The 15,493-nt window shown below is 36.0% G+C and overlaps 1 protein-coding gene across 2 annotated transcripts; it reads right to left on the minus strand.

Annotated features, from left to right (window-relative positions):
- Positions 1 to 605: 605 nt before the first annotated feature.
- Positions 606 to 14,356, minus strand: LOC127630847 (protein SSUH2 homolog). Of its 2 annotated transcripts, XM_052108670.1 has the most exons (13): positions 14,252 to 14,356; positions 14,103 to 14,152; positions 8,537 to 8,641; positions 8,280 to 8,355; positions 5,882 to 6,011; positions 5,649 to 5,709; positions 5,392 to 5,513; positions 4,677 to 4,739; positions 4,247 to 4,329; positions 3,980 to 4,072; positions 3,364 to 3,469; positions 2,339 to 2,446; positions 608 to 2,105 (listed from the first exon to the last, which is right to left on the minus strand). In XM_052108670.1, exons 1-13 carry the CDS (start codon positions 14,269 to 14,271, stop codon positions 1,965 to 1,967), a joined length of 1,158 nt encoding a protein of 385 aa, XP_051964630.1. In that variant the 5' UTR covers positions 14,272 to 14,356; the 3' UTR covers positions 608 to 1,964. The 2 variants fall into 2 exon arrangements, with proteins under 2 accessions (XP_051964631.1, XP_051964630.1); XM_052108671.1 differs by lacking the exons at positions 14,103 to 14,152; positions 14,252 to 14,356 and adding an exon at positions 9,092 to 9,269 and having other exon boundaries at positions 606 to 2,105.
- Between the last annotated feature and the right edge of the window lie 1,137 nt (positions 14,357 to 15,493).

A 15,493-nucleotide genomic window follows, 5' to 3' on the forward strand; every position in this document is an offset into this window, starting at 1 on the left:
ATTAACTACGAACTACGATTCCCATTATCCTCAAGCAGGACTGATTACAAAGCACCTGTAACCCATTTCATGGACTCTTTAAGCACTGCAAACACAGGGCTCAGTGCGAAGGCTTGTTTTTACCCATGCTAACAATTCTAAGTGTTTTTCTATTCTAGTCTGCCTGTGTTTGAACTACTGCCTGTTATTATCGTCTTGATTCAATGCTGCCTGCCTTTTGACCTTGATCTTTTCCTGGAATACCCTTAGTCATGGTGACCTCTGCCTGGATTGTGACCACGACTACTGGATTTGCCTACGTTACTGTATATTTTGGATACTGACCTCTGTCTGTTGTATATTTTATGTGACATTACTAAAGCTACAAATGGATCTACCCTCTGGTTCTCCTGAGTCTATTTTACAGAAAGATGTACTGGGGAAAGGAAAGAAAAAGCTGTGGTTCCCATTCATCCAGAAGAATAATGCTTTGATACATTTCTAAGCAAATAAAGTTATTCAGTAGAAGTTACTATAACGTTTTTGAATTTACTTAATTGACTGAAAATGTTATAAATTAACTCTTTATTGCATTAAAATGTAAAGGATTTCTGATGTGGCATGTTTGGCATAGAAGGAATAAATAGAAATGTAATTATAAGAAAGATTAGCATTTTAACTGTTTAAAAACACTGTTCATGAACTTGATTGAACACAAAATATGAGTTGTAATAAATGTGAGTTGCATGCATGTCTGGATGTTTTATATGGACTGCCATACAACAATTTATGGAGGGATATTGTTGCAATTCGTTGTAGATTTCCTTTCATGGAGTTCCTGCTAAATTATGAAATGCATCCAAGACTGGCAAATACAATTAAAAGCTGTTTATTTTACATAGAAAGACCAAGAAATCGTAATGGCCATTTAAGGCAAGATTTACCATAAACTGACATCTCAACCTCATGGTAGAGATTTGTATCTTCTGAAAATAAAAAAAATTAACAATTTTTTGGGGAAGTTATTTTGGGGTTTATTAATAAGAATTCTGAATAAAAGTTGTTTCCTTGAATGTGAATGCAAAACATCTAAAATATCTTTAATATAATATTTCAGAAAGGAATGACCATACCAATGCAATAATTGAAAAATACTTAGTGTAAAATATATCACTAACAGACCCCAATTATCACATACCATATCTGTTATATTAAAAAGTAAAAATACAAAAGGAAATATTTCACAAAAGTGCATAAGCAAATGTTGTTTCATGTAGATCATCCCCTGCTGCGCACACACACAAACTGAATGTACTTTTGTACAGTAGAACAGAATGTGACAGTTTTGTAACGGAGAATGAAAATACAAAAAAGGTAACATTTCAATAAAACAGTAGTAAATGCTTTAGGTATCATGAACTTACAAAAATCTATATATTTTTACAAAGTGTATTAGTCATATTTAAATGTTAATTTATCAAAATAAAATTGTTCTTCATTGTTCGTTAACTAATGTTAACATTTACAAGTTTATTAGTATGTTAAAATTAAGCACTTTTTTACATTTTAATGTTAAAGTATTGTTACTAATGTAGTTAACTGATGTTAACGTAAACAACCTTACTGTAAAGTGTTACCCAAAAGGGGGGGCAATGTGGTGATGTTTTGTCTCAAAACTTAGTTTATTTTAATTCAACATGATCTCATTACACTATTTTTACTAAAGTCTTACTACAGACTATTTTATCATACAAATTTGTACTACAAGCTCTTGTATATTTCAGATTCCTGAACAGATCCTTGGAGTGAAAATGTAGTAATTCACACTTGGCTACTTTTACTGATGATGCCCAATTCTGACAGGTTATGTTTTGTGAGTGTGAGAGATGTGAAGGCAACAATTGTGATGTTTGGATATAATTATGATGTAATAATTGTGGAGTTACATCAGCCCCCAAAAATGACATATGTCAGAGTTTTCAAAGTTACATCACAGAACAGCAGCAGGTGGCGGGGTAGTCATCAGCGTTCACTTCAAACTCATTTCCATACACAAAGTAAACATGGGGTTTTCCTTTCCACATGTAGTTTACTTTGGTAATGGGAATGAGCTCTATTGTCTGCCTCTGGAACAGGAAATGAAAGAATTTGTAATTAAAAAATAAATGTAATTGTTGCAACCAGATTCATGATTCAGCAGTATTGAATATCTCCCATCACAAATAGACTAAAAATCATTTAGGAAATGTTTTAGTTGTTATTATTATTATTGTGGTCTCTAGGTAATTTAGGATCTAGACTCTGTTAAGTGTTGATTGAGTTAGATGGCTATTGTAGACATACAGACAGACAGCAGTACCTGTTGTAATATGCGGGAGGTTTGGGCAAATTTCACCTGGTGGTCTCTTACTAAACGCTCAGATGCTTGAACAAGAGAGGCATCTGGGAAACCCATCACTGGATATAGCTATAGTAAACACACAATGATCTTCATATTACAAATATACAGTGCAACCATAGAGCCACATTTTTTAATGTATGCATACAGTATTCACTACATGGCCATAGGTGGATACTCAAACACCACACCGCACAAAAGGTTTCCACTATTCTGGGAAGGGTTTCCATTAGATGTTTGAGCATGGCTGCAGGGATTTGCTAGTTCAAGCGTAGCAGTTCATCTCAAACGCATTCAGGTCTGGACTTTGTGCAGGCAAGTAAAGATCTTCAACACAAGACTCCGTAAACTATCTCTTTATGGACTTCACTTTGATTACAGGGGCATTGTCATGCTGGAACAGAATAGGGTCCTCGCTAAACTGTTGCCACACAGTTTAAAGCTAAAGAATATCATTTCTGAGACACCTGTGCGACCGAACAGAATTGCAAAAAAAAACAAATATATTTATTCAAAACAGCTTTCCGAATACAGCCCTCATCAAATGTTGTTCATAGCATTAGATAGTTCCACCCCAACTCACACCATTGGTTGAGTAACATTGTCGGGGTGGGTCTAAGTGGTAACTCTAAACAAACACAGGAATTTTATAGTGCCACAGAGACACCGTGTTTACAGTTTGAGAAAATTATCCCAAGCATGGCTTACTTACAGTTGTCTCTGCATATTAAGCTGGGATATAAGTATTTTAACACTGAAAAACTTACATTTACTTTAAAGCACAAAGAATTTCACAAGGATTTCATTGTATGCAGTAGCATGAAGATTAGTTGTCACTGGAATTCCTGGAATAGCCAAACCTTAATTCCAAGTGGGTGTTCACATACTTTTGGCCATATCATGTTTCAATATTTCACTCTCATAAGTTTCTTGTCACTATATAATTGTACTTTTATCTCTCAATGACCATCCAAGCCTTTGCTTACCATATACTGGGTGTCTTTGAAGAGCTCCTTTCCGGAAACTCTCTCAAGATTGTGCTCTTTCAGACCACTTGACTGTTGTGCTAAAAAATCATCCTTCTCTGTGCTCCTGAAATGGTCAAACAGTAGCATGAGACAGTAGAGTCTTAAGACTTTTATGGCGTAAAATTAAGAAAATGTGAGGTGTTAATGGAAATGCAAGTTGTTTGCCCATGCAAAACTTGCTGCTTTGATTCTAGGGTGTTGTGGATGGTTGCCATTTGTTGCTATGTGTTTGATAAGGTGATCTTAATGGTTAGTGCATTGCGATGTGGTTACAAAAATATTCTTGGAGGTCGCTAGGTAATTACTTAAAGGCAAGAACCATCTGTTAGTCTCTAAATTATTCTAGTCCATAGATATGACTTGGGTGCCTCCTTCAACTTAAGTCAATCTTGTTTTATCATATGCCAAGCTGATCACTTTGAAAAGTAAAAGCACACATCTCCTCAACTAGCCGCATAATTTGAGGTATCACTCAGGTTTAAAAAACAAAAACAACAAACCCAACCCAAAGTATGGGCAATAACAATAGTCAAGCTTGTCTTATCAAATATCTCTAATAAATTATGCATCATACCATTTAACATTGAGATTGATGAAGACGAGCAGCTGTCTCTTTCCATGGCAGGTGTCACACTGACAAGAGCCATTGCCATTGCATGAACTACAGCTGAAAGAGGCCAGACCACAGCACACAAATATAATATCTCTCTCTCTCTCTCAATTTCAATTTAAAGTACTTTATTGGCATGATTGTGTTTATATACAATATTGCCAAAGCATTAATACACAAAACTCTCTCCATCCATCCATCCATCCATCCATCCATGTCGAGTTGACTTACTTCTCACGTCCACGCCCATTACAGTGCGTGCAGCGGTCGTCACCCATACGATGACCAGAACCGTTACACACCCAGCAGACTTTCTGTACATGCACAACAACAGAGGAGAAATGGTTTGTATAAAAGGTAAACTTTCTGGCTTTGTGAATGTTTGGCTGCTGTGCACATTTCCTTTCGATATAATTGTAAACTTTTACAAAACTGTTTATTTTAATATTCCCATAGGAACCAGTATTGAATCGAAATGAATCGGAATCAAATCAAGAGCTTTTACATTGGAATCAAATTCAATTTAGAAATAAGTGCCGATACCCAGCAACACACAAAGGGATATTGTCATGGAACACAGTTGGCATATTTCTGAAATTCCTATGTGAACAATGAACTGACTGGCATGCAGTTGGTCTGTCCCTTTCGAGAGGTCACTTACATTTCCAGCTCCAGCACAGGTGGAACACGGGCTTCTTCCCATTCCAAGACACGAATGACAGTTCTGGGATACAAACAGAATTGAATGCTCTAAAATATGATCTGATCGATTGAATATCAGCATTGATGTTTAGTTAGGCTGCAGCAAAATGTTTGTGTATATAAGCATCTGCATTTTATAGTAAATAATGAATACAAACTGAAACATTTAAATTACTTTTCTCATGAAGTCCTTGATCGTCTGGAAAGTTTAATTAAACTCTACCAAAACCTTTACAATTTGTTGACATTTTATGCAGAATTGTTTTGATACAGTTGTTTGCTGAATGCTCTGATGTTTGTATTGTTCTTGAGGTTGAAATATCTGTCATAATTGATCAATTTACTTAAAGATAAATTTGTATGAATATTGCATCTTTTTCAATACAATGGCAGTGGACAGTGCAAAAAGGACCGAAATGTCATAAAAGTTGTCCATGAGACTCAAGGGTCAAATTCTATGTCTTCCATAGATAAATGATTTCAGTAATTTTTCAGTGAAAATCTTGAGTGCTTGAGAGAAGTTCATTCACAGTGCCATGCACATTCATGCGAGAATGTGCGTTTTCAACGCTAAACAATGCAACTTCTCTCGTGAAAACACGGGCCACAGTGAATGAGCTTCTCTCTTAGCGCTCATTAATTTTTGGGTGAATTATTTCTTTAAAAGGTCAGACCTTGACAGAGGAAGTAAAAGGCACTTTCATAGTCTGCTTGTGCTCTTTAAAGAAGGCTGGAGCTTGAACTGCGATCTGCCATGGTCCTGGAGCTGGTTGAGCACCAGCATCCACAGGCTGCCCTGTAGGAGAGCGAGACATAAAAAGTGGAACAACCTTGCATAAGCCATTACTTGAACGGCCCAACAAGTTCTGGCTCAACTAATGGTAAAAGTTTGAATCTGAATGATGCAGCAACTGTAAAATACTTTAGGTACCCGAATAAGGCTCCTGACTCCATTCAGTAGATCTGGACTCTGTGAACGTTTCCAAACGGTACTGAGAACAGAAGCAATGCAAGAAGTCAGGCCTTGTTAAAAAGCACTAACAAACACAACATCAGAATTATGCACATCCAAAATAACTGTCTTAATGTATTTATACTGTACTCCATGTGCTTGAGACAACTGACAAATCAATAAAAACATCATGAAACTGAATTATGATTCACCCTGTAAGTATTAAAGGATTCCATGTTGGTTATAACTCCTTCTTTGACCGGGGAAGAGCTGTAGCAACACTTGCTAGCGACATATGTTGCAAGAGCTTCTCGGGCTCTTTCCTCTGAGATGGAAGGAATTCTGTAAACAATAAGAAAAAAAAAAAATCTATATATTGTGACCTTTGCACAATAGTGGCACATACAATGTGTGCAGTACAGCACTTTTCAATCTTGCTTCTATAAGGCCCCTACCACTATTTTAGTGGTCTTTCTAATCTGAAACACCCAATTCAGGTCATGGTGCACTTTACTAATAGCTTAAAAGGTGAATAAGCAGGTGTGTTAGATAAAAGAACACAGCCAGGGTTATTATGCGTACACTGTTAAAAGTGGTAACCGGTAACATTTACCTGAATTAACCCTAAAAATGTTTTGTTGGTGTAACCTAATGTAGTTTGTACTACAAGCTCTTGTATATTTCAGACTCTTGAACAGTTCCTTGATGGAGTGAAAATGTAGTAATTCACACTTGGCTACTTTTACTGATGATGCCCAATTCTGACAGGTTATGTTTTGTGAGTGTGAGAGATGTGAAGGCAACAATTGTGATGTTTGGATATATTATGATGTAATAATTGTGGAGTTACATCAGCCCCCAAAAATGACATATGTCAGAGTTTTCAAAGTTACATCACAGAACAGCAGCAGGTGGCGGGGTAGTCATCAGCGTTCACTTCAAACTCATTTCCATACACAAAGTAAACATGGGGTTTTCCTTTCCACATGTAGTTTACTTTGGTAATGGGAATGAGCTCTATTGTCTGCCTCTGGAACAGAGACATCAGACCTCTGATTCAGTGATGTTAAAGACTATTTTTGACTTGTATCAAAGCAATTAATTTAGATGTTATCACATAAAGCACATTTTTAGGTTAACATTTTTTTTATTGTAGTTCTGTAATTCAAATTGAGTTTTTATTTCTGTTTATATTTACATTTGAACTTTCAATTCATTTTTTCCCTCTATGACTGCTATTTTCTTTCTTTTTTCAGCGTTTTCTCATTTCAGATTAGTTTTAGTTTTACAGTGTTCAAAGGGGCGAATTCACTAAACAGCATTTCAGCGCATATACCTGCATTATTCACCAACCACCCGCAATCAAATTAGTCTAGTTATGTAGGTGCAACCAGCGCTGAAATAGTGCCATGTCTTGAGTATTTAAATTAAGTCATTAAGTGTGTTCGTCTTGAACTATGCCTTGCCTTAACAATCGGCAAGATTTGCTGGTTGCAGTCGGTGGAGGAGTTAAAAATAGAGCAGTCAAGCTGGACTCTTTGCACTTCCCAACATGTGCTGAACCTACATCAGGGTAAACCGTCTTCAAGTCAGATGCCAATCGGTCTGCGCAGCGCTTATTCAATTGATCATGGCAGTAGAAATGTATCAAATGTATGCTCAAACAATGAAGAGCATTAGAGCCTGGCATATATCCAGATGCACGGTGTAGTCAAGTGCATTTTTGGCATGTTAAAGCAGTCAGAACTGACCAGCAAGATTGGAATTGCGCCGTGCAAATTGCATTCAGTACAGATTTTACATTTTGTTGAATTATTTGCATAACTCTTTTGGCGAATCAGATGCTAAACCAGGGCAGACACAGCATGAAAATAAAAAGCGTTTTTACCAGGTGCAATTCATTTTTAGGAAACTCTTCCCATAGTATTTAGTTTTGTTTTATTATTTTAGGGCTGTCAGAGTTAATGCTTTAACCGATATCATTTTAACATCTTGGTAACACTTCACAATAAGGTTCCATTTGTTAAGGTTTGTTAACAACATTAGTAAACATGAACGAACAACGAACAATACTTTTACAGTTATTGTTAATTTTAACATAGACAAATACATTTCTTTTAACAAACATTATATTAGCATTAATTAATGCACCATGAACTAACAAGTAACAATTGCATTTTTGTAAATTAACATTAACAAAGATGAATAAATGCTGTAAAAAAAATTATGTACATTGTAAATTATATCTAATGGATTTACTAATGTTAACAAATGAAACCTTATTGAAAAGTGTCACCAATATGTTTCACTGCATGAGTTTCCTAGGACTATAAAATTTAATTAAATACAAATGAATGCGTTTTATTTACAGAAGCACAAAAATCTATTTTAGTTTAGTCTCACTTTTCCCCAGTCATGTTATATTTATATTTTAGTTAACAAAAACAGTTTCATTTAGTTTTCATTCATGATAGCAGCAATATTTTAAACTGAAAAGCTGGGGACTCGGTATTGGTACAGGTATGACTGTTAAAAGTATTGAATGTCAGAGGCGGGTGTCCACACGGTGTTTATTTAAGATTATTAACTGTATAGAGAAAAACCTCTTACAGCCACTCAGGTTGGTTGGGGGGAGGCTCGGGCGCAGGGGTTGGTACAGATGGCATTGGAGGTGGAAGATACCCACCTGTTATAAGAGAAGCACATCAGTTACAAAACTAGTACAATTGCAAGATCAATTATGTGTGCCTTAATTTATTGACTCCTGAACACAGTCTATGTCCATGAGCCCAGTTCATTTCTTAAGCTGAAGTATTTTCATCAGCTTCTTTGATGTTTGATAAAGACATATCTTGCATGCTTCTTACCACCTCCGCCAGCCATAGTTCCCTCATATCCCGGGACAATGTCGAACATGCTTGCAGGGGGCGCGGAAGGGCCGAAGGTGCCTGCCGCAGGCGGGGCCGACATGGCTGAATGAAATTCAAAGAGACTGGTTAGGGTAGTTTTCCAGTGGTTTACACCATGAATTATTGACAGCAACCATTAATAAAGTTTCAATGCAATGAAAGGCTCTTTTACTGCAGTATATATTAAAATATTTCTATACACAATATATTTATGCATTTCTATATATATATATATATATATATATATATATATATATATACACACACACACACACACACACATTTACACTATACTTATACATTATATTTTTTAACACATTTAGCTTTCCTCTAAATGACAATAGCCAGACTTTAACCTGTACGAATTGTTTGAAAAGTATTCTTAAAAAAAAAAAAAAACATTTACATGGCAAGAATATACATCAATCAATACAGCTAAATCCAAATAGTTTATAAATAGTGACGGTTTAGTTTATAGGTTATTTTTGTTTGCAGACAAGGTTAAAGACTTACTTTTTGGATATGAAGAACACTTTGAAAAAAAGTCCCAATTGATTAAACTATTGTTGATTAAGACATCAGAATCAGCTTTATTGCGATGTATGCTTACACATACAAGGAATTTGTCTTGGTGACATACAAAATTAGTTGTTTCCTTTGTGGTATCCAGTGATCTCTGCTTCCTATGGGCTTTAGTGCAGTGCAATTATGGTACTGGAATGTGTATGTTCTGAGAGCTGCTGCTATTGGATGGTGAGATACAAAAGGAAGTGGGTGGAATATTTAGCAATTTTAAACAGAGAAACTAATTTATTCTCTTCTTGTGAAAGAGCTAAGCTACAAGTTGTGACAGAAGGGAACACCACATACTGATTAATTGCCGTATTTATGTCCCTTTCAAGGCAAGTCATTCCAATCACTGGCCGTCTAGGGAATGCTCCAGGGCAGCTATTTTATACAACTGACAATAAGTACAGCTCCTATCTACATACAGTACTTGAATGGGGAAAGACCGAAATCTCCAAAACGGTTGGTCAAGATCAAATAGCGAATTTTAAATCAGCAGTTACATCTGATGACAAAGAATCAAACGGCCCGGTGTCTTATTTAAATTATAATTTACCATGGTAGCCATTGTTTCCACAATACAGTAGTTCCAAGTTATTGCATATTAGAATTACTTAAGAACTGAATAAAGATTCAAGCCTGCCTTGTTTGAAGGAGATTTGATTACCCTGTAAGACCAGCATGCAATTCCCATGCTAGTCTAGGCTGGTTAATGCTGGCTAGTACTGGTCTAGCTAGTGGAAGAGCATATTCTTTCACCAACAAAATCTAGCTGTTATACTTGCAGCACACTAGCTTCCCGTGTTGGGAAACCAGCACCCAAAACACATTATAAGCTAGTGACCAGAAATTCTAGTCTTTTCAGCAGGGAATTTACAGTAGTAACAAGATGTAGCTACTATGGAAATTTGGCAGAACCATATGGTAAAAGTTCGTAAAAGATTCTGCATATTATTGTTTAAAAATAGTATATGAAGCAGTATGCAGTGTGCAGCGATAAATGGGTCTACAGCAAGTAAAATCTGCGTTGGTTGCACACCAAAGTGGTGTTTAGCATATTATTTTTAAATAGTACATAAAGCAGTATGCAGTGCAAAGTGATAGATTTGCATAAAACTATAGGTAGTACAATAAAAGACAATAAAAAGAATGTTTGAATGACGCAACATCCAGGCCACTAGGTGTCAAGAGGGTCGCACAACACATCTGGAGGATGACATGGCATATTCTAAAATTCAAAACAAATGTTTTTAATGAAGGTACGCACATCTGTGTCTGCCGGCCGCGCCCAGCTATGACTCAGGAGACTGCACAAATTTTTGCTGCACCACAGAGCGCACCTTGCATATTTTCCATTAAATTCGACCCAAATCATTATCAAAGGACATTGATTATTTACTCTAACGTTGTTCATTCTTGAAGAAGAGAAAAACCTTGGTAACGTTTGTGTGTACTCTCTGCCACCTGAACCTCATCGATGTTCCCGGTGTTTGACCTGTGCCGTGTCCTAGCCGCAATGGGACACTTCTCGTCTGGTGTGTGCGAGACCTCCCTCAGTGTAAGCCATAGTTAAAAAAGTAACTGAGTGCCACTTTAACACTGAAAATGCAATAAGAAGTGTACTATAACTATATGATGCACTTTTTCAACAGTCAAAAAGGAGTGTGGAATGTTGGGCACTTCATGCACTCAGCGCTGCGGCTTGCCATACATGGAAGGGGAGGAGTTACCTAGTCGCAATGTTGTCCTGCAGAGGTGGGAGACTCGAGTCATATGACTTGACTCGTGTCAGACTCGAGTCGCAATTTTCTGGACTTAAGACTTACTTGACTAGATCTCTGAAAAGACTCCACTTGACTTTAGACTTGCTCCTTGTGACTTTAGACTTGACTCGGACTTGTGCCTATTTACTTGAAATGACTTGTGGAAAAAAATGTTTTTCAATTATTGTGATTTTTTTATATATTTAAGAATGAACTATATATTTTCCAATAAGTCGGCGAACCCAAGCTACTCTTCTTTATACGCATATGTAATCAGGAAGCCGCTTGCCGCCTGCCAAAACAGCAGATCCCTCCGCGGACAACATGGACACAGCAACAACAACACCAGCTCCAGCCCCGAGGATAATAAAGTTTGGGTTTAGAGATTACGCGTATACGGCCAAGAAAAGAACGGCTGTGTGTAATATCTGCAGTGCCAAGATAAGGGATTCATCGGCCACAACTTCAAATTTCATTCGTCACTTCAAGTTGCACAGCGAGAAGTAAGTAGTTTTGCTAGTTTTCAAGCACGAGGTTTTCTGTGGTATCTATCTACTTCCAACTTAAAGTGTAAATTAAATTGCAGGTTAACCACCACAACCAATTAATGTGTAAAATAAAGTGCTCAATATGTATATATTTTTAAAAATTTCTTAAGTCTTAAAATGCCTTAAAATAACATTTATTGGGGTTTCTTCAAAGGTAGCATGTTTTTTTTTTTTTTACAGTAACTGGGTGATGACATTATAAGAGGGAGCGCGGGCGGTATTCCACTCACTCTGTGTGTGTGCGGGTTGAGGGAGAATAAAATAACATGTTTGCAGCGTTGAGTGATGTAGCCAATCACAGAAATATGTGTTGATTTCTTGAACACAATGGCCAATCAGAAGCATTTACGATAGACTTCCCTCACCGTTCAAAACAGACTTTTTGTTCAGTGCTGAATTCTGTATGCTGGCAAATCCTCTAATTATAACAAACAAAGTGTATATATTATGAAAGCTTCATTGATAATAACAGAGATGTGTGAGATCGCGATGAACTGATGTCAGCTTTTTAGGAATTATCAAGTCATGTCAAACCATGCACGCAGTAGCCTGCTTGCTTTTATGTTATAACAGTGGTTTGTGTGTTAATGCTTTAATAACAAATAATTTATCAGGAGCATCTATGCTGATGTGTATGGTGGCGACACGTAGGCTAACTTGAAAGTATTTGGAGGTACAGAAAAAAAGTATTTTTGCGGGCGGGAGCGGAACAAAACATAAATGTTGCGCGGGAGAAAGTAATATAGAAAGTAGTTGAGAACGTCAGTTATAATGACCCACGTATTAAACAATAGTCGGGTTTAAATCATTTAAATGATTAGATTTGTTTTCTTAAAATTTCCATATAATATTTTGTGTTATGGGATCAAATCACCTGGATATTTAGAGTAAGAACATACAAACTTTGGCATACAGTACTAATTTAGAATGCAATATCTTTTTAGTTTTTTTTTTTTTAAGATTATGTTTATAATTACTCTAGCCTAATGTTTAAAATGTGTCTATTACATAAAGTAATAGGTGCTTTTCTTTTCTTTTAGATATGAAGAGTACCTCAAGGCCAAACTTGAGATGACAGTATAGGTATTATTACTATATGTTGAGATGGGGGCATGTGACAATGTTCAGTCCACGTTTACACAGATACATCAGGGTATTCATAGATAGAAATGATCTTAGTTCTTTTTAAGCGTGTTCACGTTGGCCTAATTGGATTAAATTGAAACTTTTAATGTTTTTGTTTAGTTTACACTTTCATAGGGGACATTACAGCAAAATACCTATATGTAGGGCTAGCACAAGATGGGAAAAGTTTTATTAATTCTTGTTTACTTGTGTTCATTTAATTTATTTTTATTTTAGAGCATTTAAAGTGCTTCTTAATGATATTTTATTTATTACACAAGTTAATTTATTTATTTTTGTAACCCATCAGCCCTCTGTGTCTAAATAAGTAATAAAAGTCCCAGAGTTAAAAAATGTGTAAAACTAGCCTGTGTGCGACTTGGTATGACTTGATGACTAAGTTGCGACTTGACTTGACTTGACCCTTACAACAGAATGACTTGACTTGACTTGACCCTTACAACAGAATGACTTGACTTGACCCTTACAACAGAATGACTTGACTTGACTTTGACTTGCAATGTTAAGACTTGGACTTGACTTGAGACTTGCATTTAGTGACTTACTCCCACCTCTGCTGTCCTGACAAAACGATTGTAAATAATGGAGAATGTAGCAACTAGCAAAACTCCAGTGAAGACAGCAAATAAAATGTAAGTTGAATGTTTTACCATCATAATATGCACATTATAAGATACAAATGTTGAACTGAAGTTGGCTAACACGCTAAAGCTAGCGGCAACACATTAAATGTGTTTGAAATATCACTTCCATCAGCTGTTAAACAGTGAATGCTTCAGTGGAGTTTACAGTGTACTTTGTAAGTGCATAGTAGTGGGTCAATTGGGGCAAATGTGTGTAACAGGGCCAGGAAGTTAAATAGATTTATTTTAAATATTCTTTTTTAATAGTTATAACAATTTAGAAATCCAATAGAATTTCTTAGTATAACTTAATTTGTTTTGCCAACAATATCTTATCTGTTAATATTTTTAATGTAATCAGGGGCTGTGTATAGTTTGGAAGGATGCGTCCTCGGGAGGTCGCATTTGTCGGCCGCATACTTCATCGAGGCGGTCTCGTTTCATTTTTTATATATGAAAAAAATAAAATAAAAACAAAATAAAATAAAAAATAAATAAAAGAATGACGTATGTGGCCGGCAAATGCGACCTCCGGGCGACGCATCCCTCCAAACAATACACAGCCACGGTATCATTAAACGAGAGTCTTCCTGTTTTGCGACACTCCCTAATTTGGATAGCCGTGTTTGCATAGTGTTCTTAACTTAGTTTTGATGCGTATCATTCATTAAGAATCATTAACATAATTTCAAATCGTTGATATTATGATATATATCTAGATAAACACACCATAAACCGACAATATTTCCGATTACATTCAAGTTAGGTAGAAGTAAAGATCGAAAGTCTTGCGAATCTTCACCTCAGTGGAGAGTTGTTTTGAATCATTGTCATAACGTGTCGTGGGGAAATCTTCAGTCACAAAAAAATCTCTCACCTGATGTTGCAAACACTGGGTTAATGCTGCCATAACTGGGTCCACAGTCACTTCCAGAGAAAGTTTAATAATGTTAGATTGTATTTTCCGAAACACAAACAAACAATGTAAATCAATCTGACTATTCGTTTCGGAGATTCCAATCTTACCTCGCGATCGACCCGTCCATTTTGACAATGCAATGTGAGTTCCTTAAATCTTTTACAGCTTCCTCGTGTGACCTATAACATTACGCATCATGTGATCTTGTTATTTTGTAAACGATTTCCCTGATACGTGCGAAAGTGGAACAGAATAAAGCATTGTTCATTTGATTATGGGGGAGTGACAGTGCAGCTACACAAAAATGTAAAATCCTCAGCAACTTTATTTAAGTGAAAGTTAACTGCATTACAGGTCAAAAGTGGAAGTAAAAGTTTAGTTTTAGTTCAGTGAGTTTTTGTGGGTTTCACAAGAACATGTGTTTTATGACTCACCCAGACCACAAACCACCTGCTGATGATGATGATGAGGAGACAGATGAAGTTTGTTGAAGGTCTGTCATTACAGTCGTGGTACCATGATACTTAGTATCATATTATATTACTGAATTTAATGGACCTTATATTGGGGCAATTGTGGGTCATTTACAAATAGGGTTGAGGAATCCTTTTAAACATAAATGTCAAGTTTTTAGAAATGAAACCTTTGTGTCCAATTTGGTTTCAAACGTTTTGGAAAACATATAGGCCTGTAGCATTTAAAAAAGAAAGAAAGAAAGAAGAAGCATCAAGTAAAATTTATTAAATTAAGTTTGTCGCACCTTAAGTACATGAGGGTGTACACAACTTGAAGGAATAGTTCACCCAAAAAGGAAAATTCTCTCATCATTTACCCACTCTTATGCCATCCCAGATGTGTATGACTTTCTTTTTTCAGCAGAACACAAACAAATATTTTTACAAAAATAAATGAGCTCTGTAGGTCCATACAATGCAAGTGAATGGTGATCAGAACTTTGTAGCATTAAGGAAACATAAAAGTAATCCATACGACTCCAGTGTTTAAATCCATGTCTTCAGAAGTGATATGACAGGTGTGGGTGAGAAACCGAACAATATTTAAGTCCTTTATTTTTTTTACTCTAAATCTCCATTTGAACTTTCACTTTCAGATGTGAGTGTGAAACTAAACAGGCATCACATGTGACTTTTAGAGATAAAGTGAAAGTGGAGATTTGTTTCACTTCTTTTATTTTTTTATTCTATTATTTTAATAAAAGATAATTCTGCCTCACTCATGCCATTTTTTGTATTTTAATCATTTATAATTTTTGCTTTTAATGAGACTCTGGACAGTTACACCACATGACATATTTTACTTTAAGGGGTCATGATATGAGGAGTTACATT

The sequence above is a fragment of the Xyrauchen texanus genome, chromosome 37, assembly GCF_025860055.1.
Source record: "Xyrauchen texanus isolate HMW12.3.18 chromosome 37, RBS_HiC_50CHRs, whole genome shotgun sequence".
Lineage (NCBI taxonomy): Eukaryota > Metazoa > Chordata > Actinopteri > Cypriniformes > Catostomidae > Xyrauchen > Xyrauchen texanus.